The sequence below is a fragment of the Ursus arctos genome, unplaced genomic scaffold (assembly GCF_023065955.2).
Source record: "Ursus arctos isolate Adak ecotype North America unplaced genomic scaffold, UrsArc2.0 scaffold_8, whole genome shotgun sequence".
Lineage (NCBI taxonomy): Eukaryota > Metazoa > Chordata > Mammalia > Carnivora > Ursidae > Ursus > Ursus arctos.
In genome coordinates, this window is record NW_026623100.1 from 18,640,769 (window position 1) to 18,665,933 (window position 25,165).

Below are 25,165 nucleotides of genomic sequence, written 5' to 3' on the forward strand. Positions count from 1 at the left end.
ATTATCTGGGCAAGGCATATAAGCTGAAAATACACAGCTCGGGCATATTGAAACATGATCAGGACATGGGAATAAAATCAGAATCATGAAAGAACAGCAGCAATGATTTGTCAAATAGCAACATTAAAGGGTAGAGAGAGGGGGGGCGTAGGTGTTATATTCAGGATTGCAGAGGGTGGGCAGCTGAGTGAGACCATGTAGGATCAAGACGAATCTTTGCTGAGAGACGGAATGTATTTGAAAGGACAGCCCTGATTGGTTGTCTCTGATTATGGAAACTTTTAGTGGCCTTGGTAGCAGGATAAACAATAGCAGGTGGCTGCTTTCAAAGTAAGATTTAAGGAGGAATATCAAGAAGGTTAAAAAGCAGATAATGGTCAAAAGGAGAGAAGAGATAAGATAGGAAGACCAAGGAGAGCCTGCTCAAAGCCCCTGGGGGCAAGGAATGGGGTCCCAGTGGGAGAACAAAGGGCAACACTCTGCCTAGGCTGACCTAGCTGTGGTCTGTACTTGGATTATTCAATTGTAACTAGTTTGCTAAGTGGCCACCTGAGGGCACTGTATTCCTTGCGCTCAGAAATCTATTTTTTTCCCCATCAAATAAGTTTATCCTTTAGCAAATTGAGGATAATTTAAGTAATGCCCTAAAGAGGGGTGCCCATGGAAAATGGGGGCCAAAGACAGTCCTTTCTGCCTATGTTTGTTGTTTTACTAGATTAATATATGAGCAAGACTGAACTTAATTCAAATCCCTGGGTAACTGCAAGGATGAAATAACATAACTTTGTTTAAATCTATTTAGTGCTTAGCAGAAAGTCAATAAATATTAGCTCCTTCTCATACACATACATATACAAACATACAAATGTGCCAAATACAGGAACAAGAGAAGGAACATAAGGAAGAATTACATGAACCCTTTCTCTCTCTAAAGGGGGCAGGACTCAGAAGTCCCACAATGAATGTGCAGCTGCACTAGGAAATCATTGCAGAGAGCAAATTTATGCGGCTCTTTTCATTGCATGTTGCAGCTTGTACATAATAGCCAGAGGGAATAGAACACAAACAGCTGGGAAATAAAGATGAAAGCAAAACTCTATCAGCAGGGAGAGACACAGAACCCCCCCGAGAACTCGGCAGTGCTACGAAAGATAATTTAAACAAGGTCACCTGCATGGAATTCCTCTTCTCTGAGAAAGATCATTAGACTCCTGCCCGTTTCTGACCATCTCCAGCGGAGTCAAGGTGGGGAATGGGATAAATGGTCCCTAGCTTGCAAACGTCTACACTAAATCCCTGTCTGTATAATGACACAGAGATACAGATAAAAGCGTGCGTTATTATGAAGGCCCAAAACATTATTAGATGGCTGAAGACAAAGAAATTCTGCTTCAGCACAAGCAGAGCTTGTTGAAGTTCCCCCCCAACCTCAGTCTTGTTTGGCAGATTTTGTGGCTTGATGCTGCCCTCTAGTGTCTTTCTATGGTATGGTAACATGAGGAATAAAAATACTTCAAATAATCCTGAAGCCACCAATGTCTCTTTGAGCCAGGCCTGATAAAACAAAACAAATAAAATTCTAAAATACAATTAAAACCAGGATTTGTACTAAATTCAAAAGTGACTTAAATTTTGCTTCAACGTGGACATTGCATCCTTTCAGGCTTCTGAAACACATGGCATCTAGATTAGTGAGTGCTCTTCAAAAACACAGACACCGGCCATCTCCTGCACATTACTGTCAAATGATTACTGCTTCAGTCTGTCTGAGGCAGGACCCAGAAACTTGCATTTTATGGACCCCACCACAGGACTCTGAAGTAGTCCAGTTGGCTGACCTCACTTTGAGGAGAAATAAGATTATGGCAGACACTTAAAGTAGAGTGTAAATAGGATAACTTTCTTTTCATTCTTTAAGGGGAAATATACATGAAATAAAACCACCGACCAAAATAGGTCACCTTTCGTGTTTCCCATATTTGGAGTGTCTGAATTCTACGTGATGAGCATGCTAAGAAAACAATGCTGGTCAATTCAGAGAGAAGAGGTCCTGTAGATGCTCTCCTACATCGGTTAGCCCTCCCTAATTCCAGTGGGCATCCAGGTGGGAAGGAGAAAATGCCTAGTTGTTTTACTCATCCTTCTGAAATCCCTTAAACACACCTTCCTCTAAAAGTCCTCCTGTTCTCTGTCCCCTAAATGACCCAAGTCCATTTGCTCCATGGGACAGAAAGCTTCTCATGACAGGAACTCTTTCTTCCTCTTCAAAAACTCAGTAAATACTCCTCATCTGACCAAGGCCTCTCACCACACACACCAAAATTTGGTAATGATGGAAGCTAGGCGATGTGTTACCACATGCCCACGCTCTCAAGCTCCTTCTAGTCAGTGGCACACGCAGCAAGCGGCTTCTTTGGGGCGATCGTCGCCACTGGATCACACATTCAATTTATAAGCCCACACCTTTGGCTTTTAATTTTTAAGTTTTAATTTTAGGAATTTGCTTCCATTTTCTGGCATAGTCTGATAAATTTGTAAACATGCAGGAACTTTATGAGGAGAAGGGGGATAGTCAGTATGGAATCTCTATTCACCTGGGAACTTCGCTTCAAATTTAAATAGTGTTTTGGTTTTTTTTTTTTTTTTTTAAATACAGATGCGCTCAGTCAGAATTCAATGCTTAGTATCTTAATATTATATAAAATGCACTTTTTAACTCATAGTTTTAGTTTTTGCATTGTGGATAAAGCCCTTCTTACATTCGGAATCATGAAACACTGACTATTTTAATCAAAATCAGCTCTGAAGGTCACGTAGACCTGTAAAAGTCCCCTCCACCACCAGAAAGAAAGCTATACCATGACCTCCTATTACCCTCATTTCAATTTTTTTAATGAGCCATAAGCAAATATTTACCTCAGGAGACAGAGCCCTAATTGTCCAATGAGATAGAACCTTACTTCGCTATACCCTCAATGTGTACGTAGGTCTGTGCAGGTCACATGCTTCCACCAACCACAAACTGCTTCTTTTCCAGCCACTTCAGTGTCCCGCACAGTGTCCACAGTTTCCAGTGACATTCATTTATGCTCACTGAGGTCTCCCCCTCCACAAACAGGACACCATCTAGATTTAGCTTTGGTGGCTGGCGTGGCCAGCACACTAAATGTCACAATCTCTCCCTTTCCTTGACAATTACCACCTGAACACCCTGAGCAAAACAGGGGTACTCACAAAATACGAAAACACGGAAAATGCACTCCATTCACTTTAGTCAGAAGAAAGAGAAAGAGCTTTAGCCTGTTAAACAGCATTTCCTTTGAATTTCATTTTCCTTCCTGAGCTAAGCTATTAGCTGTGTGGACACAAACAGGATCGCTTTGAAGTTAACAAGAGGCCCACTCTGAAAGAAGGAAGACAGCCATTATCACACATTTTATGTGTTGGACAAATAGAGTCCTGGGATTGTAAATATATTCTTCAATTACAGGACGTGAAACACTTTTCTTTCTTCCTTCACCTGATTTAGAAAGAGCCTTTTTTTTTCTAGAAAGAGTTCTGTTGGATTTTCTCTTTCCATTTCTCTAACTTCCCCATGTATTTACGTTTTGAATCAAAGGAAAAGATCCCATCAATATAAATCAACAGCCCTTATCAAGCAAAAATGTGAGCACAAAGCCCCTGCAGGGCTTTGGGATGCATAAGGGTAGAGGAGCAATGGAGGGGGCGTGCGTCAGAACGTGGGGTGGGGGGTGTATTTACTGTGGCAGTTGTTTTATCCCTGGGCAAGCCATTCAAAGCTCAGATTTCTACATACATAATAAAATGCTGATAAAACTTCATCCAATGCTTGCTGCCATGTTAAATGAGATGGGATATACGGATATGTTCTTAGTGAATCACAAAGGCTCATTCAAATAGAAGCTTCTGTTATTTTCTCCCGTTATTGACATGTTTTCTAAGCATTTGTCTTGCTCACTTGAGAAATCAATAGGGAAGGAAAAAGTCTGTTAAACTTTCTTAGCAGCTGGTGATGGAAGCTGGTGATTGTGTGTGTGTGTGTGTGTGTGTGTGTGTGTTGGGGGTAGGATGTGGCAAATTCACTGCTGGAGACACAAGGGTATAGGCCAAGCTCAGACCCCTATTGGTCAGAGGCTTTGTAAGTATCTGGGAAACCTCACCAAGGAAAGAAAACTAATAAGCCCTAGAAGAAACTCCTTAGGTACATAGCTATCCTGACCCCAAATCGATTAAAAACTGTAGGGACTAAAGAAACTTGCAAACAACCTACTCATCTTTAAAGTATCAAGTCTAAGAACATGTTTTCTCTTTAAATTTTAATCATGCATGCATTCTTAGAGGTCGCATTTTTTGAGCTATTAAAAATACATATGTTTCTGCCACATTAAAGAGGAGGAACAGAGGCTTGTGTGTTGTATTATTAATCATGTGTTGGAAATGATATTCTGGTCAGTCCTTGCAAACAGTAGATACACACACTGCAAAACAAAGGACCTGCCATGTGAGTGGAGCCCATGTGGGTTCGTCCCTGTACTCTGACTCAGGATGCACTTACTCTTGAGGTCCAAGTTCCTGGCTCCCGCGGTGATTTGTGTCGTGATTTTCGTGTCAATCTTGACAGTGTGGAGATTGCTGGTGTCCCTTGATATCATCACATTGTGCCACTGATTGTCGTTGAGAGGTTTATTTGAGCTCCCTTTGATGAGGTTAGCACCATTTCCCAAATCAAACACGTAATGTAAGTACCTGGGAAAAAAAGCAAAGGTTGAGAAAGTGCCATCACTTTTTGAATTTTTGATGGAGTCCAACTAGATATTAGAAATGGAGATCTTTTCACATGTGGTTCCATCTTTGCTAGAAGTCTGAGAGTGAGGTGTATAGAGGCTCGGCTAACAAGAGAATAAGAAACAATATGATTTCATCCAAGAGGATTACTCACTGTCTGCATTATAGTAAATAGTGAAAATTTATTTTTAACATCATGGTCTACAACCCACCTTATGACATTGGAAGGTCACCTTTCACTACTCATTCCCTATTTCCACCACACCCTTCATCTTTTGCCAGTTTCTTGCACCTGCTCTTCTTTTGTTTTGAAGGCCTGTTTCTTATACAGGAAATGTGCACTCATCCTTCAAGACTCAGCTCTGATATCCACTCCCTGCCTCATACATTTTCCTAATTTCCCTAAAGACTTTCCTGAACCTTTCCACATGATCATCTCAGGCAACTTTTCATAATGCTTTTCTGTTATATCTATGTGTTCACCTGCTTTCGAGCCTAGTACATTCTCCAGCCCACTGTAGCTATGCTATAATGTCACTGATTAAATGAATGAGTACCCAAATCAATTAAAAGACATCAAATTTTCCTCACCGTTTCAAGGAAATTTTACAAAAATCTTTCCTTCTAAATTCTTCGAGGAATTCTGATATAGAATTAAGTTCGAGTTAAATGCGATTTTGTGGAATTAAAGTAATCTGATTATTTAATATTAGATATTTAAATAGCACACATTTCTATACATTTGTAGAAACTCTTCTGTAGAATTACAGTGTGCATAGTAAGGAGACCCACATCTGAAGTATACGATTCATGGAATGCTTATCGTGATTATAACTCAGTATTACTTGTACCTTGTGTATGAAAATGTAGGTAGAGAAGACTCTACTGATTTCCTATTAACTTTATAAGATATCTTCATAAGATAAGAAGTGATCTGAGCAAATACATTATTTAAGCCACTCCCCCACCCCCTGCCCATCGCCTTCGAAGCCAACACATCTGTTTAACGTATATTTTTGGATACCGAGGTCCATTTTGAAAATTTTTATTTGTCATTGAACTGACATATACTCACCCTTTAACTAATTCGACCACAATAAAGTCATTTCCATCCCCACTATTATATAGAATTAGTCCATCTAGGGATGTTGTCTTGAACTGGAAAAAAAGATGCATAGAAGTGTAGGCTTGCAATGTAGCTAAGGCAACATAGCTCGATTTGGTCTTGAAGGTGACAGGGTCTGCTATGATGTTCCTGAAGCCAAATCTGGCATTGAGCTCGCAGTAATCTATGTCCCCATTTTTACACAAGTCAATGTATGCCATTCCATTAAATGTCAGGCTCTGCAGGTGTCCAATGAAGTTGGAAGGGACAGAAGAAAGATACCGGCGTTCCGTGATGATGCCAGTCTCTATGTTATGGAACTCCAGCCTTGTGTGATCGCCTGCCATTTGACCTGAAGGGAAGATAATGTGTGATTATTTTTTTTGTATCCGAAAGAAACGCCCAACTTTAGACTTCCATGACAATATCACATTTTAAAATACAAGGATCCAAATACCCTTTGACATTCAGTTACATATAGTAAAAACATGACAATGATAGTAAAAGGTGAGGCTGGATACTTAATAAAACTTCCTTAGGTCAGGTTTTAATTTCTGTCCAAATTATAGCCTTAACAAAAATCACCTTCAATAGGCAAAGTTAGAAAATTTTTTTAAAAGTAGAAGAAATAAAGGAAGCAAGAAATAGAGAAAAAAAGAGAGGAAGGAAGGGAAAGAAGGAGAGAGAGAGAGAGAAAGAAAAAGGAGGTAAGGAATGAAGGAAGAAAGGAGGGCGGGAAGGAAGGAAGAGAAGGAGGAATTAAGGTGATGATTGTCCTAAATCATTTCATTAGAAAGTGATACATCCCAGCTTGGTGAGGATGTGCTTTTCTTTATAAAGAAATGCTCTTCAAGAAAAAAAAAAATGCTTGTATATTTTCCTATACTCAATAGATAAAATGAAAGGCTGATTATTCTTCCAACAATGAACCATGAAAATGTGTCCAAAGGTAAAAATGCACTTTTCACCTTCCCTTTTCTGTGCTGAACAATTCCCATAGTCTTTGCTAGAACTCGCCTCCCAGCCACTGCAGAGTTTCTGCTGATCTCTTCTGGACCCATGTTCTTTTCATTGCACTTATGTTTTGTGCTCTAAAGCGGGTACACTACGCTAAATCAAGGCATGCCCAATTTTGAGAATATGAGTAAAATTAGCACACATTACCATAAAGCACAATGTATGAAATTTGGTTGCAGATTTATTTATTGATTGACTTTTCAACTCAGCCCCCTTGCCTCTGCATCCCACCAAATTACTCTTTCAACCCCATGAAAGCCCAAATAAATCCCATCTTTACCTCTAAGGTGATTATTGTAACCTACCTATACTGTTGAAGGTAAAATAAAGATGTGAACCTGTTTTTCAGTGTACAACATAAAGTACTCTTAACGTTGCTAGCGATTTGCTCCCAGTATCTTGCTCTTGTCTAATTAAACTGCCATTTGCTTTCTTCTGAAACTCAAAAAGGTCATTTAAATTGCAATCAAGTTCTTCCAGGTGCCGGCTTCACTACTCAATTTGGCATAATTGGAAAATTTATCAAGCTTGCCCTATCCCGTCATCCATGATATTAATGAAAATATTAATTAGAACCAATCCCAGCATCAGCCCCTGAGAAAATGCACTGATCCTTCTTCCCAGGTGTAATGAAGATTCAACAACCATCTCCGTGGGCCCCCCTTGACCAGTTTGACAGATTTCCATTTCCTTAGTCAAGACAGTAAAATATTCGATGGCATTTTGAGGAAATGCTAGTAAGTGAAACATAAAAGGCATACTTTTTCTTGCGCAAGAAAAACTGTCTACATACATAATTGATTTTGATGCTTATAAACTCATTGGTGTAAGAAACTCTCCCCTGAGCTGTACTTAATTCCGCTTAATTTCCACACCTCTTTACTAGTCCTTGATCCTGGTAACAGCATTCTTGCCATCCCTTGACATGTTCTTTTTTTAGCTATTAGTTTTCTCTTCCGATTCTGTGTCTGCAAACTTTTAATACAAAAAATATGACTGTAAATAATTTCTCTCCTCCACCTTCCTTCCCATGATGCCTCCTTCTTGTCTGTCTGATGTAAAAATACTATCAAATCCCTAACATTTCTGGTTTCTTGTATGACATCATTTCTCTCTCCTTCTTCAGTTCTTTTGTTCAATGACCTCGATACTATTCTGTGGCGAACTACCTCACTGTTAACAAATAAAAGGAGCCTTTAATAATTTTCAAATAGCACACCAGAAACATTGAATTAATAAGTTGTATAGAAGGAACAATATAAAAGGCTGAAAAAAAAGTCACTTGGACTTTTATACTTCCTTGTGTGGATTTTTTATTTTTTTCATTATATTAAAATCTGAGCCTTAACTCAATGAACCCACCCCAAGCCTGAAACTGCCATGTTTTTTTCTTAAAAGCTCCATTAGTGAACCTATAGACAGTAAGGAAATACCACCCCCCTAGCCCACTCCTCCCCCAAATTTCAAATACTTAAAATTAAATATCTCAAACTGTCAAGTTCTTGATAGCTCTGAAATAGGGAAGCACCTTTGGTATAACAGGACTGAGAAGTTCAGTGATAAAAATAACACGTATTGTCGGTTTTCTTTTCTCAAAGGAATAGAATATGCATGCAGAACATAAATAATAAAAAGGTGGTAAAACAGTTTGGGAGCAACCATGGCCCAGTTACAAGAAAAATCATTATGGTCAAGAGTCTGTTCTTTCTCTAATAAGCATACATAAATCGCATTGACAACAACAGCAGATAGGCTTGCTCACAAGAGAAAATTAGCACCTCAAAGCCATTATCCACTAAGAAGACATTAACTGCTGCCTTCTAAACATTCTTTTTTTTCCCCCTCAGAATTTACTCGAGTTTAATCCTCTGGCAGTAATGTCCCCACCCCTACTATTAGACACATATATTGATTATGAAAAAATAAAGGACATTAAAGGAGAAAGATTTTTTTAAGGTTCCAAGCCTTTAAAAATGCAGTGTCTTCTCCAGAGATGGGGTGAGTTAGCAAAACGCTTCTCCAAGGGTATGGGATGGGTATTCCAGATTGAAAATACTCACCAACGAGAAACAACCACTGGACAGTGTGTCTGCACAGAAGTCTTACTATGCAAATCAAACCTTTATACCCAAGCAGATATACAGTATCAGCTATTCTATGTTCAGTCTTGCTCAGAGGCTACATTTTGGTTGCAGAACAAAATAACCCCCAGACGTACATCAACTTGCTAATTCACTTGAAGTTATTCAATGTGTGGTGTATCTAGGGTGTCCGGTGTTGTGTTAGGTCATGAAGAGAGAATATCGTGACGAGCCGACTTGGCTCCTGTTTTTACAAAACCCATGGTATATCGGGGAAAGGCAGACAAAAAGAGGTAAGGAAATAATAAAATATATAATGATAAAACCCCAAAAACACTTCCTATGAATTTGATAAATAGGGAGTTGTGTTGGTAAGCGTGGAATCGGGGGCCTGAGTTGATATTTAAGTTAAATTTGAAGGACTAACACGAGAAAGACATGCTGAGAACCGGAGAAGCAGCATGGGGAGGTGGGTTCCGGGAAGAGGAAACAGCTGAAGACAGGCTTTCAGGTGAAGAGCTAGACCCTGGGGCTGGAGACTCAGGTAAGTGAAATTAGTGGCTCACGGGGAAACGGGAAGGAGAGTCGTGGGCCAGTTAATCACACACAGCGTCTCCTGATTACATTCATCAGCACGGGAGGGTTTTCGGCAGCCAGAAGCCACGAGTCAGTGTTAGGGCGCACGCTCAAGCTCTCTGATGTAGGCAGTGTAGACTGGAGACAATTTGAAGGAGAGTTATAGCAGAAGTGGGAAAAAAAAAAAAAAAGATGTATGAAATGAGATAATTTTACAGATATAATCTGCAGGATTTACCAGTAATGTATAGATGATGGAGAGGAGGGAAACTGTAAGCAGAAAGAGTTAGGGGGTCTCCGGCAAAAGACAAATGAGACCCTGGTTTTGTGACACTCGAGAGAAGTCATTTTAGCCCTCCTTGCCCCAACACACTCCCCATAGAGCCTCCTAGGAGGCGTCAGAATTACGAAGAAATGCAAAAGCGTCAGTACTTAAGGACTTCAAGGAGAAAAAGGGAATGCAAAAACTAAGTCTCTACCAGGCCTGGAAATAGCCTAACCATATCAGAGACAATAAATCAGGGGTAAAAACTCGCAGTGCTATCTCAAAAGTAAGCAAGACCCTACATTCCTTACCTGAGATAAGGGCCCAAGACCCTATCCAGTTCATACCAACGTCGGAGCCTGCCCAGAACCCCTTCCCTCCTCCGACAGATTCCTCTGCTTCGTTATAATGTTACAGTCTCCGCCCAAGGAGGAGCCCGAGCTTCATTACCATAATTAATGCCGCAGGTGTAGGTGTGCTTTCTACACCTGAGCAAGACTTTACCTGGGATGACAAAGTTCTCTTTTTTGAATATTCCTCCTAACCCTAAATAAAAGGAACACCTCTCCTCCTGTGTAGGGAGTCACAGGCTTGGCAATTACTGCTCCTGATCTCCTTATTTGCTGCAAATACAGTCCTTTGTGGGACAACTCCACCTGGTGTCATCATGATCTGTAAGTCACCAAGGAGTGAACTCAGGTTAGCTCCATTATAGGATGACGACGCCCAGCCTGCTGGCTCGAGGAACTGCACGTGTCGTAAATGTTGTTCAGCAAAAGACACACACATTCAAAACACATAGAGTCAGAGTTTTTAGACAGACTACGTTGATGAGGGAACGGAAGGCAAGCTGAGGACAAAGCAGAAGCTGACACCCTGCAACCCCCTCCCCCTGGGAAGTATGCAACATTCCTCAGGCACTCCTGGCTGCCCTAAAGGACAAAGAAACAGTTAACCTATAGAGACCACAATCTTGCAACACTTGAGTCTCCCTCAGTTTACAAATGTCTTAGCAGTTTACAAGGACAAAGCTATCAGTAACCTAGCTTCCAGGAGGGAATGTATGTAGACACAGTTAATTTCCTCACTACCTACAGCCCATTGACAGTCCTTGAAACGCGCACAGTGACATTCCTCTGGGAACTCAGCTGCCTCGATGTTAATACTTTGCTAAGGGCCAAAGGCAGTGCTAGCCTGACCCCCTTCACTCCACCAAGATCCTATAAAAATTCCTTTGGAAACTTCCTTTATCTCTAACCGCACCCCCCCCCCCCAAGATACGTGTTGGCAATCATCCCCCAAGCATATGGCCCACCGATATACATCTGAAGGGTCTCATGACTAAGGTGTTATTAGACGGTAATAAATGACTTTTTCCCAACAATAGCTAGCCCCCTCAAGGTCCTGGAAACCTTGCTTCCAAAATTCCTTAGAGACTTATGCTATCCTTAACCCCCTCCAAACTTGAGGGTATATGATGGGCCATTCCTCATGACTCCACAGCTGCTCTTTCTGCCCACGGGTCCTGTCCCCGTGCTTTAATAAACCACCAATTTTGCACCAACGGCGTCTTAAGAATTCTTTCTTGGTCATCGGCTCGGGACTCTACCCCACTGAACCTCACCTATATTCCCCAACCTCATCAAAGCGATGAGTTGAAACCCAAGGAATCCCTACCTAGGGAGCCCCATACAGCCTGTAGAACCCGGTCCCACCCAAGGCCTAGGGAATCCCTTGAGTTTCTTTCATGCCTCTTAGGTGAGCGCAGACATTCCCAAGAATGAATGGCCTGAGTGTGTACTGTGCTGTGTTCAACACAGGCTTAACAGTACATTTAACTCTGAAGAGGGGGTCAAATGTAGGAAGAAATGCATGAAGAGTGTCTACTACTTTCCTTTACTTTTTTTCCTGTTTAGTGATTCCCGACTTGCTGTAAAATCCAATTAAAAAAAAAAAACTCCAAAAAAAACGGAAAACAAAAACCAAAACCAAAAACACAAATAAGTAAATAGCCCATTGCTTTCCTGATTCATGGTTGGCTTCAAGTGGCCACTGGAGTGTTTGAAAAAAGTTCCATTTCTAAATTGAAGCCTCAGTGGCAAGTTTCCAATGCCCGTTTTGGAAACATTTTCCATGCTATATAAATCGAGACTTTTTTATTCTTATGAATTGTTGGCTTTTGTGAGATCTCTCACAAAACATGATCCCCCAAATATGAATCACCTTGATGAAAATTCACCAATTTAAGGTAAATTGATGTGAAAATAAAATTGCCTTTAGCTCTGTGCAGCAAGATGCTGGGAGCTGGGGGAAAGAAAAAGGTGAGGTCAAGGTGAGGGGGGGAATGCATAATTTGGGTGAATCATCAATATTTATTTGGCCTATATTCCCCTTCATCTTTAAACTCTGAGAAAGACCATGTTGGTTTTTACTACTGGAAAAAAAAAAAACATCAACTCCTACAGAGCACAGGATAAAATCAAATTTCTGCTCTAAAGCCTTGGGCGATTTTGAGAAAGAGTAAATGGCAAGCTAATTTACTGAAATACTAGTTTATATTTTGTTCTTCCTTCAATTCTGAAAAGCTAGCCAAGTATTTTGCCTCAAAGGGTTTTTCTTGGCAGGAAGTAGAAGCTGCTGGAAAACAATGCTTCTCTAGTCTTTTGCGAGGGCCTGATCAAGGTTTCTCTAGGAAGGGGAAAAAAAAGGAAGGAAAAGAAAAGAAAAGGAGAGAACAGGTTGCATTTCAGGGCTGACAGAGACAATGGGATTACCACTGATTAGGGGAGAGGAGAGAGAACTTTGGTGGGATTTATAAGTGCTGAGTTCCAGCATCCTGCTCTCTGCTCAGGGTCAAGGGTTCAGAGAAAATGGGTGAGGTGCACATAGGGAGACCGGACCTGGACAGCAGCCCGCAGATCCTGGCAGGAGTCAACAAAGACCCAGTCTACCACTTAGGACAGGAGCAACAGGGTTCTTGCAATTCGAAGGACAAACTTGGAAAAGTGTTTTCTTCAAGGTCAAGTGCAGAGAGAAGACAAGAGGGGCCTCTGCCTGATCCAAGGTGGGGAGTAGGGAGTGGGGGCAACGGTAACTATGATTAAATATCCTGTAAATCCAGAAAAATGCCTAAGGCCTTTCTGATTTAAATTGTGCCAATTTAAATTGACATAAAGGCAACTAAGAAATGTTCCATCTCTTGCACACCTGAGTTGGTAGAGCAAGAATATTATAATTTTAATAATACATACTGAACAAAAACCTGTTAGACAAATGCCTTAGGATATATTTGTCTTCCAAAGTTGGGAATTCTTTTTTTTTTTTTTTAAAGATTTTATTTATTTATTCGACAGAGATAGAGACAGCCAGAGAGAGAGGGAATACAAGCAGGGGGAGTGGGAGAGGAAGAAGCAGGCCCACAGCAGAAGAGCCTGATGTGGGGCTCGATCCCATAACGCCGTTATCACGCCCTGAGCCGAAGGCAGACGCTCAACCGCTGTGCCACCCAGGCGCCCCCAAAGTTGGGAATTCTAAAAAGGATCCCTTTTCTTTCAGATCGTAAGTCAAACCTCATCAATGGCCTGTGAATTCCTAATGAAGTCTTAGGTGCCAGAGTCCGAGTGTGAACCAGCCACAGGGACAGGAGTATCTTTGCCACAAAGAGCTAGTCCATGCCCAGGAACAGCATGATAGAAACTCGTGATGGTAGCTTAGGCAGGATTCCTCAATACAGTCAATTCTCTTGGGAGTTCCCTCACTGAATAGGTCACTCATTTGTTCCTACGTCTGTAAGCAAACTATATCCATGAAAGTATCTGTTAATTCTGTTTCCTAACATTATGATTGCTGGTAGTAGATAAATGTGTGGCCATTTAAGTAAACAAAGGAGTGATGTATTCACTGAAAGGTGAAGAAGGCAATTCACTGAGGTAGAACACAGCTCTTCATTTAGAAGCTTAATAGGAATCTATGCAATTGAAAATATAGATCTTGAATTTTCTATGAAAATTAGATGGCAATTCATTTAGGGGCCATTTCTGGAATTCTCTATATTACACTGATCGTATTCACACTCTGTTCATTACTTCTTAATTCAAAATGTGTTGCACTGATTTTTTAAAAGAATGCTAATGTTGTACATACCCACAAGTGTAAGGACGTAAGAATGGGAAAGAAAAATTAAATTGAAATAAATAAAACTAATTGTATTTCAAATGAACACTATACACTAAAGGAAAGGAGGGTAGGAAGAAAAGAAAAAAAAAAGGAGGGAGGGAGAGAAGGAAGGAAGGAAACAAGCCAAGTTATCATCCAAGTTACTTATAAACTCAGCATTTGATTGTATCTGTTAAGTGTTAGGCGGTGGAGAATGAGAAGAGTCACAAACTAATCCTAATTTCTTTTAGTTGATTTATTAATTGTAGTGGTGTGGGCCACTTCAAGTAATCCTGAAACTAGTTTAGAATGATTGTTGGATTTAGCACATGAGTAACTGACTTTACTGGGACCAAGGATCCCACCATGGAAGAAGGAACATGGAAACACAGAATGCGAGAAGTCAAGAAACAATGATGTCGATATGGAGGTAGCAGTGCGAACTCATATTTTCTACTATACATGTATATGCGTGTGTGTGCATATGTATTTTTTGTAGATTAGCATCCACTCTTTAGATGATTTGGGTTTTATCAAAAGGAGGAGAAATGAGGAGTTAGTGTCTAAGGTCATGTGCAAGAGGTTGTGAATACATAGGTGCTGGTGACAAGGACAGGTGAAAACCACAGAGGAACATTCTTCAGTTCAGGGTGTATGTGTGTGTGTGTGTGTGTGTGTATGCATGCAGGTGTATGTGTGCATACTTGAACATATTTCCTATCTTTGCCTGCTGAAAGCATCAGGAAACAAATATACTGGAGGACCACTGAGCACTGCAACTACCCAGATTTTGGTAATATCATTCGTGACTAATTGAAGACTGAAAGGCTGATTCCAGGGCAGGAGTACGGTAGGTATAAGCTGTGCCTGGAATGTTCTGTCACGGTACAAGTAAGGAAGTGCAAAAACAAACAAAAACAAAAACAAAAAAACAAACCCTGAAAATGTTGGGGTGGGCCATGTCAGAATTTGACAAAGACCAACTTCATGGGACTTACACTGGCCCAAACTGGGACAGTCTGAGCACCAAAATAATTAAGTAAAGTAATTATAAACTGTTTGAAAAACAGAAACTCATACCAATAAGGAAGAAATAAAGGAAGGAAGTAAAGAAGGAAGGATGAGTGGAAGGAAAGGGGAGAGAAAAGGAAGAGAGAAAGGAAAACAAGGAAAAGAAAAAAAGAAGTGCTGGAGGTGGAAAATAATCATTTCGTAACTACCGCAGTAAAGACTGGATCAGGAGAAAATCTTCGATGGATGCTAAATCTTGGGTGAACCTCTGATGAGGTACAGGCTATTCTCATGGTTTTAATGTCTCTCCACAGTTTATTAGTGACAAGGGAGAAAACATACTCTTCATGCAGCGGAGAAACTGGACAAAGTGTTGACCAAGTGGTTACATTTAATCACCGGTCAAGGACAGGGACGTCCTGTGCCTTCAGATGGGATACTGGAAGGAGGTCACAGCGACACTATGCAATATTTCACCCTAAAATGCAACACCAGACTTTAATCACAAGAAAACATCAAACACAAAATGAGTGACTCTACAGTGACAAAAGGTGGGAGGTTTATAGATTTCAAAAATGTCAATGTCATGAAAGACAAAAAAAAAAAAAAAAAAAAAAAAGTCAATAGAAATGTTTCAGATGGAAGAAGGCTAAAGAGACCTGAAAGCTATATGCGGTGTCTGACCCCAGGCTGCACACTGTGCTGGAGGGGAAATGCTATAAAAGACAACACTGGGTCAACCGACTAAACTGGAATATGGATGACAGAACAGATAAAATATATTGCATCCGAGCAACATTTACCGAAGTTGGTAACTCTTTGTTATGTAAGGGGATATCGTTATTTTTAGAAAATGCACACTGAAGTAGTTAGGGGTAAAGGGCCATTTTGTATTTAATTTTTGCACAACTGGTTATGGCGGGAAAAAAAGGAGAGAGTGAAAATGTCAAAGGAAATGGGATACAATAAGAGTAAAGATATATCAGTGTTCTTTGTACTGTTTTTATTTTTTAAATTTTTAAAATTGATTTTTTAAAAGATTTTATCTATCTGTCTATCTATCTGTCTGAGAGAGAGAGAGAGAGAGAGAGGGAGGGAGAGAGCAAGCATGAGCAGGGGGAGGAGCAGAGGGAGAGGGACAAGCAGACTGTGCTGAGCGCGGAGCCCGATGCAGGGCTGGATCCCACAACCCTGAGATCATGACCTGAACTGAAACCAAGAGTTAGTTACTCAACTGACTGAGCCACATGCCCCCGTACTGTATTTTTGAAACTTTTTTTTTTTTTTTTGGTAAACTTGAAATTATTTCTAAAGACAATTTAACAAAATGTATTACACCATACTTTATTTCTATCTTTTCTTCATCCACTGTAGTTCAGGACTTAGGACTTTACATCCTGAAGCATCTACCACAGGATTCATTTTGCTCAAAAAATATTTTCCAGCTTACTCTCAAGCTTTCCAATTGCCTGAAAGTCCATGAAAAATAAACACCTTAGTTGAGAGCATTGACCCATTTGCCCCCAAAGGTCATTCTAGCCCTGTCAACTACCATATGGTTGCATGAAGAAAACAAAACTTCCCTGCCCCCTGAACATTGGTCTGTGTAGCCCCACTGGAGCCATTCTGCTCTGTCTGGAATGCCCCCCACATACTTTCATCATCTGCATCACCCTCTCTTTAAAGCCTAGCTCAAATATAATCCACTGCTTTAAGCTATCCTAAACCAGGGTCCTCAACTTCTCTTCTGAACTCCAAGAATATGAATCGCTTACGTCAACCATTCAGTCCATCACCTACTGCCCTAGACTATCAGTTTGTTTGAGTTTTAGATGTGTGTATGTCTTTGTGACATGATGTTATGTCTGGGAAAGTACTTGTCTTTGACTCATACCTGTATTAGGATATTAATGAATATAAAGCAATGGACCATGAGTCAAAAAAACAAAACAACAACAGCAACAATATAGACAATTCTTGGTCCTCTTCTAAGTTCTGGCAACAGTGGCATTTCAAAGAAACAGAAGTCACTTAACCCCTTTGAACCTCAGTTTCCTTATCTGTAAAGTGAGGATACATATGTCCTGTCCATTTCATTGCACTGTGTGACCTTTAAGACACACTTAGGGACTGACAAGTGTTCCTCTGTGGTTTTCACATGTCCTTGTCCCCAGGAGCTATGTATTCACAACCTCTTGCACATGACCTTTGACACTAACTCATTTCTGCTCCTTTTGATAAAACCCAAATCATCCCTACGATGGAGGCTAATCTAGAAAAATGATTCATTCTTCTTCTAAGAGCCGCCCTTAACCAAAACTACATGAACTTCATTTGACACTCCTGCCAAAGCCCGGCAAAAATTCTGCTTTCCTTGCCTAAGTTCACCCAGTTGCTTAGAGCCTTTTCATGTTTGGCAATTTTGAATAAAGGCTTATGCTAACAGCTTTCTGGTTTATTTTCTTCCTCAGGAAACAAAATGATATAACATAGTAGTGGTTTCTAAACGCTAATCCATGAACCAGCTGCGTGCGAGTCCCCTCTGAAGAGAGTTTCAACAAACAAATAAAAAACCCCCAAAACCTAAAATAAAACAACAACAACAAAATGAAAAGAAAAACAATCACAGGGCTCTTCCTAGACTTTCTATGATGTCAGGCCAGGAACTGGTCCTTTTAAAGCTCTTTAGGGGATTCTGAAATAAAGTTGCACCTACATGTAGAAAAAAGTTCTGGAAAACCATAAAGGGCTATTGAAATGTAAGATAGTAAAGACAGCTAGAAGTTGGTAGTTTGGTTCATTTGAACTCAGAAATGATTCTCTTAAAAGTTAAAATCCCACACATGCTATTTCCACATTGATAGAATCAACTGATCTCTGATCATGGGAGCCCCTCAGGACTGAATGTAGGACACACTTCCCTGCTGCACAAGGACTGTCTTGTGTCTTGTTCTAAAATAATTAATAATTTTAGAGATGTTCTCTAAAAAAGAAAAAGAGTTAATATCCCAGCGGGTCATGTGCTTGGAGTTATTTTCAGCAGAGAGAACAAAGGTGCACCGATTCCTCTTTCATTTGGTTTCCCTAAGTCTCTGGGGTGGACTTTTATACAGCTCACCTCAGTGAGGAATCTACATGTCAGGGATTGAACATGCAATCTTTAATATTAGAGTTTAACCAACTGAGGTAAACGGCCAGAAATAATCTATTACAGCTTATAATGAAAAAGTGGTTCACCCGACAGAATGCCAGCATATCTATCAATTTCCCTAGACACTAAAAAGTATAACTCGCTGCTGTTCATCACCAAAATATATAAAAAACAAAGAAATTGAACAGAAATTGCATGTAAACAATGACTTCAATATTTTATGAGGCCCTAAGATATTTATCAAGCCACAACACTGAAATATATAACATCTTCTTGAATTATTAAACGGGAAAGAACATGACATGAAAGTATTGCTCATTTGAGAGAAAAAACATTTAACATGCTGCTTATTAAATGGCATTGTTGCTGGAAAAATTGGAACAAAAAATGAACTGTGTGTATCAGCATCAAGTTGTGTAGTTGGTTTTCATAGTCCTCTGTAAGAAATGGGAAGGACTAAAGCTTCAGCAAAAGAAAAGGCAATGGAAACGGGGATTTACCTGTCATGGCCTGTTGGTCATCCACGGTTAACTTTAAACTTTTTCCTCGACGGACCACACGCACTGTGTGCCATTCGTTATCATTGAGGTTATAGCCAGCAAAAAGGGTCTCGGGACCTTTGCCTGTAGGATATGCCAAACAGTCATTATGGACACTCAGAATCAGTCAAGCAAATGAACCTCACAGAGAGTGAGAGAAAGAGACAAAGTAAGGGGGGAAGCACGGGAGAGGGAGGAGAGACAAGAGAGAAAGAAATGAGAGAGAGGTGAGAGAGAGGAGAGAAGAGACTGGCTGGATCAATTTTCAAGCCCATTAGAGTCAGAGCAAGCAAGGAAAATGACAAGTTAACAGACATTCAGGTGTGACACTTTAAGAAGAATCTTTAACATTATGCATTGATCAGACAAGGGAATGAACCTTGTTGTCATAAATAGGCACAGTCAATATAGCATCGGGAAGCCTCCCAAATTTATACACACTTGCTTGTTGTTGTTGTTGTTCCCAAGGAATTCTCTGATCGTTGCAGTTACGGCTTTCTTACTAATGAAGCAGATAGCAGTGCTGTAGCGTCTGACTTCAGGGAGAGAACGGACCATAAGTAACTAGCTAAGCACCTGCAGCTGGAGCAAATGGCCGATTGGATTCTGGTGAGGAGACTGCGCCCGGCACAGCGTGTGTGATGGTTGCTTTTCACTCTTACATCACCTCCGATGTTCACCAAAATTCATAAGTGTATGGAATTTTGTGTCTAAAAACTAGGTCTGGTGGAGTGGTTTTAGTCAAAGTATTGACTCTTAGGGGGAAAAAAAAGTCACAGCCAATAAGGGCCAAGTGTAGGGTGGGAAGGGAGAAAGAAAAGTGAGATTAAACAGTACTAGAGGGCGGGGATTCCCAGCTGAGGCCCAAAAGAAAAAAAAAGCAAGAAATGGAACCACCTGGGAAAGTAACTGCCGGTGAATCTATGTAAATCCATTCGAATGGATTACAAATGGATTTACATTGGCTTAGAACAGACAAATTACTTTAGAAAGTCATTTTGTGGAAATCACTGAAATGACAAAGCTAGACAAATATTCCTCTTCCACTTAAAAACAATGCAAGGGAGAAAAAAAAACACTTTAATATGCCTGGAAAATTTTAACTATAAAAAAAGTACTTCCACTAATCTGACACTAAGATGCACTGAGGAAAAAATAATGAAAAGTTTTTAAAGATACATTTTTTTTGGTGATGGATTTTCCTCCTATTTTCCAAGTACAGATATGTGTTGGTATGCTAAAATAATGCAAGATGTGACATCACTGTGTTTCATGACTTTCAACTGATTCAGAGTCAGGGTTAGGTTCATAATTTCTTTAACCAAATTCTACCAGCAAAACTGATCAATGTCCAAGAATCAGATGAGGACATAGAAAAGGCCAAGAAGGAGGAGAAAGAGAAAGGAAGGAAGGAAGGAAGGAAGAATAGAACCAAGCAGAAGAACTTCAGTAGTCTATCCGACAACAGATCACTGTTTGCTCTTGGTGCTGCTGGCTATCCTGATTTCTCTCTTAGGTTGTACAGGTGCAAGTTCTGCCTTTCTTGGTTGAGGCTTCTCTGGGGCTTAAAACAAACCAGTGAGATAAGCTAAATTTTACAGGAGGAACTGCTTCATGTCTTTAAAAGAAACCATCATTAAGATTAGAAATAATCTCTTTTTGTTTCTTTAGAAAAGTTAAATTACACATCCGGATACATGAATAAAAACGAGTCTAGACAGGACAGTTTTGAGAGATTGATCACTAAATAACTAGACGAAGCCTCTTAGTTCAGCAACTGAAAAAAAAAAAAGCTTTGAGACCAAATGTTGAAAGCAAGCTCCACGATCAAAGGAACTCTTTCTAGTTTCAATAGTGAAGAAAGAAGCGCTTAATAACTCTGCAGAATCTTAGCATCCTACTGGCAGCATGGGTCATTCTTAGTTTTGATCTTTGAAAAGAGAATATATCATGTTAAAGCTATTTTTATAAGGAAGACTTTTTCTCTTAGAAATATGTGCTTTTGAAGCAGCTTCACTCCTGTTCTCTTAATTTTAAAAGTGTTTTGTCAAGAAAAAGAAGCTTAGGAGTGATATCATCATTATACCCCATTCTGGGCTTGATCTTGCTCTCAAGTCATAATGCTTAATCTATGAAACAACTATTTCCATAACAACAGGCACAAAATCCAATTAAAAATAACCCTTTGGTTCATAAAAATCTCTGTGGGCCAACTTCAAGCTCCTTTCTTGCATTATTAAAAATGTGAAGAGATTGATTTTGGAAGACAAGGTTTTAAAAAATGCACTTAATATTCTCAGTTCACAACAGTGTTATCTATGCAACTTGAAGTGTAATGGATAGTGCACTGGACAAGGAGTTAAGAATTGTGGTTGCTAGCCCTTGATTTGCTACTAAGAAAGAAGTCGGGGGCTGGTAAATGCTTATTATGTGCCAGGCATTTTATCTGTTAACTTATTTCATCTTTACGTTGTTATCACTTTGCAGATGTGGAACTGAAGGCTTAGGAAGCTAAAACTTCTTGCCTCAAGGTCACACAGCTAAAATGTGATAGAAAAGTGTTCCATCTTAGGTTTAGCGGACTCAAAGACTGCACGCTTTCTTTCCCCTGCATTAGCCTGCCTCCCAGCTATACGACCTTTGGCTAGAAAGGTAACTTCTCAGTTGCCCTACATCTAAATGAAGGGGATGGGAAAGCTGCTCTTTGTTATGACTCCCAGCTTGCTCTGCAGAATGATCACAATGTCAGGAAATCTTACACACCCTCTGCATAAGTCCTGGTAGACGGAAATCTCTAAACAGCACACCATACCTCTAAAGGCACTAAAGGCATGATATAGAAGAAGGGCCATCATTTTGGGACTGAAGCCACATAATTAGTAATCTTTTAAGAAATATTTTATTTATTGATTTGAGAGAGAGAGGGAGCATGAGCAGGGCAGAGGGAGAAGCAGACTCCCCGCCAAGCAGGGAACCCAACACGGGACTCGATCCCAGGACTCTGGGATCATGACCTGAATTGAAGGCAGACACGTAACCAACTGAGTCACTTAGGTGCCCCATAATCAGCAATTTGCTAAAACATTCAGCTTCTGGTGGTCTCAACAACCCTACTTATGAAAGGGAGGAGATGGTGTAGGAGATCTCGGTAATACCTTAGAGATCTCACATTCTCACATTTAAAACTATGGAATTCGTAAAGAAAGATGGTTTAACTGTTTTAATTTTGAGTTTGAGAGTCTTTTGTCCTCTTGTAAAAATTTTAATGGCAAAATTATAGTCACTACAGTCATCGATGATCTGAATTCCTTTTGAGATTTCCTCTTCTTTTGAGGATATCAAAATAGTGGCAGTAACATCTTTCTCACAGCATTAATGTGAGTGTTATGGGCTGAATATTCATTTGTTGAAGCCCTAATCCCTCCTGTGATGGTGTTAGGAAGGAGGTGGGGCCTTTGAGAGGTAATTAGGTTTAGATGAGGTCATGAGGGTGGAGCCCCGTAACAGGATTGGTTACCTTGTAAGAAGAGACATTAGAGCTCTTTCTCTCCATCATGGAAGGACACAGAAAGAAGGTGGCCATCTACAAGCCAGGAAGAGCGCTCTCACCGAGAACTAAACCTGCCAACAGTGACCTCGGACTTATAGTCCAGAACTGTGAGAAATAAATGTTTGCCGTTCAAGTCACATAGTCCATGGAATGTTGTTACAGGAGTCCAAGCAGACTTAGTAAGCAATATTCTAAAGGTTTTAAAGAAAGCCAATAGCATTGTTTCTATTTTAAAGATAATCATTCCTCATGTTTTGAAGGGAGTTAAAATTTGTAATTTTACACTTGATTCTTACTGTAACCTATTATTTAAGTCATAGAGACTTTCCCCCCCATATTTTAGTTAAGAAAGTAGATTTAGAAAGGTTGAGTGTATTATTCTAAGACTCAGAGGCAGTAAGGAGTGGAATTAAGACTGAGATCTTGAGGTCTTCCAAGTCCCTTCTCGTGTCTTTTCCACAGGCTCCAAAATGATTTGCAGACAGTAAAAGAAAGGTACACTGTGGTTGAATGACAATAGCTAATATTTAACCAGGCTGAATCACAAGTCAGCTCTAAAGGATAATGCTATATTAAAGAATTTTAGAACTAGATGGGATGTGGGAGGTAGAGCAGCCCATGGACCCGTCTACAAACACCCTGAGGTCCGAAGCAATTAGATGATGCTCTGCTATTTAAATGAAGAATCAAGTTCCCCAGATTGTCAGTCTAGTGAACTTTCTTTAAATTATTCTGCCATTATATTATGCTGAACTAGACTGATCTTCTTGAAGAACACCAAGGTCTGACTCTACGATTTGGTCCGTGACTGTGATTTTTTTCTGCATCTAAGGTGAAAGTTAAGCAAGAATAAATATTGCTTCCTAACAGTATTTAACAGGGCTTAAGCTACGGTATAAGTGTTTTCTAGTTGGTGGTATTCACTATGTTTTCTGGTGACTCTGTAGCTAAAATTCATTAATTTACATTAATTTAAATAATTTAAAGTTATTTATTACAGGTAGAAGTAGACACAATAAACATTTCAGTTTTCCTCAGTCTAGTTCAATTTGATTGTCCTTTTACAACCTACCCACGTAAGAAGTTCAAGTGTCCTTACAATTTTACTCCTAAGAGGGTTGAAGATAACCCCAACCTAAGGCGTAGGACAGAGAGGCAGGGGTTTGTGTGGGAGTGAGAGGGGGGAGTCAGTAGTTAGTCAAATAAATTCTTTGAAATCTACTACTATAGAGCCTTGATTTAACCACTAGGACATACACTTGATAAAAAATGATAGATGTTTTCGACCTGATTAGTAATCACACTAGCTCGTTACTTTTCACCTTCATTTCCACTATAGGAGGGGATGGTGGAGAAAATTGGATTTTTTTCCCTAGGTCTGCCATCAACTAATTATGTCACCTTAAGTAAGTCATTTATCTTTTCCGTGCCTCATATTTCATCTGTAAAATGAGAATACTTGGTAAGAACATAATAAAAATATTCTCCTGTTAACCAACTTAAAAATTTTGTCATTCTTGGAAGGAAGAGAGCTAGCCTTGCACCATTTCCAACCTTGTGGCAACATGAAAGAGCACAATATTATAGTGAAGTTCTCTAAATTCATGAGATTTAATTATTATCATTGGCAATTTCGTCATTTTTATTTTGACACGGGTAGGCAGAAGACAGAAAGAACTTCACCGAGTTATTCTAGACCTAGAATTACTAAACTCAAATGAAACCAGTAGGACAATATTGATTTATGCTGGCTTTGCAGGATATGGTTGCCATTACAATTACTCAACACTGCCATTGTACTGTGAAAGCAGCCATAGATTATATGGAAACAAATGGGTGTGACTTGGTTTCAATAAAAATATGTGTTAAAAGAGGCAGACCCCTGTGTGCTGCAGTTTTCAAGCCCCTATAAAATACACGTAAATAAATAGACAAATTTAAATTCCCTTATGTCGTAGACTTTTACATGGGGTATTAAAGAAATAACTAATGGAAATATATTCAAGAACTTAAGAGTCTGGGGACATGAGTTTTAGATTCAATGTTGCCATTAAATCTAGCATAACATGAATTATGCTAATTGATTCTCCCTCTCACTGCTCCTGGTCTGAGTTTTCTTGTCAGTAAAACAACATAACAAAAAACGAAAGCAATTTAAAAAGCCTTTAAATGTCAGAAGCCAATGGGAAAGTCCCTTTGCTGCCTTTTTTTTTTTTTTTTTTTTAAGTAAACTCTATGCCCAACGTGGGATTTAAACTCAAGAGTCACAGGCTCTCCCAACTGAGCCAACCAGGCGTCCCAAGGTCCCTCCACTTCTAAATTTTAGTTACTTTTCCTGGTTCTACAAATTTAGAATAGAAGCCTTTATTAAAATGCATGGTATCTGTGTGTGTGTGTAAAATTAGGTGTCTACATATATCCACATTTCCGGATACGAACAAGTTTTATTTGGCAGTTGACTTTGAGGGTGGTAACGGCTAGTGGGAGGCAGGACCCTGTGGGAAGCTGGAAACAAGGCTTGTCATTGTGACAATAATGGGAAGAGAGAAAAGCAGGAGAAACGGGCTAGATCCATGGTGCCTTATGCCTGAGTCAGAGCTCCTGGCAGCAGCATTCCCACCTGTAAGTGACTAGACGACGGGTTTCTCAGGTCGTAATGATGACACCTTCAGCCTGCTATTTGATTTCTCCTTTTTTCTGGTTTTAAAAGAATTACTTCAAAGAAATAATCTAACTTGTGCTTTAAAAAAGAAAGAAGGAGGAGGAGGAGAAGGAGAGGGAGGAGGAGAAGGAGGGGAGAGGAGTAACTCTTCATTAAATGTTTCTATGTTATCTTTCTCTATGTCTAGATATTGGGCTGGGAGCAAAATTCTTTTGTTTTTATTTCTCACTTGAATCAGTTAGTGAAT

At 39.8% G+C, this 25,165-nt stretch overlaps 1 protein-coding gene across 1 annotated transcript in view; it reads right to left on the bottom strand.

Annotated features, from left to right (window-relative positions):
• LOC113245852 (neurexin-1-beta) overlaps positions 1-25,165 on the bottom strand; it is an 819,012-nt gene that overhangs the window by 543,008 nt on the left and 250,839 nt on the right. Inside the window, exons 9-11 of the mRNA XM_044378176.3 lie at positions 18,668-18,790; positions 5,882-6,263; positions 4,577-4,767 (exon numbers count right to left, since the gene is read on the bottom strand). Coding sequence (XP_044234111.1) covers positions 4,577-4,767; positions 5,882-6,263; positions 18,668-18,790 — 696 coding nt within the window. The remainder of the gene's footprint in view (positions 1-4,576; positions 4,768-5,881; positions 6,264-18,667; positions 18,791-25,165) is intronic.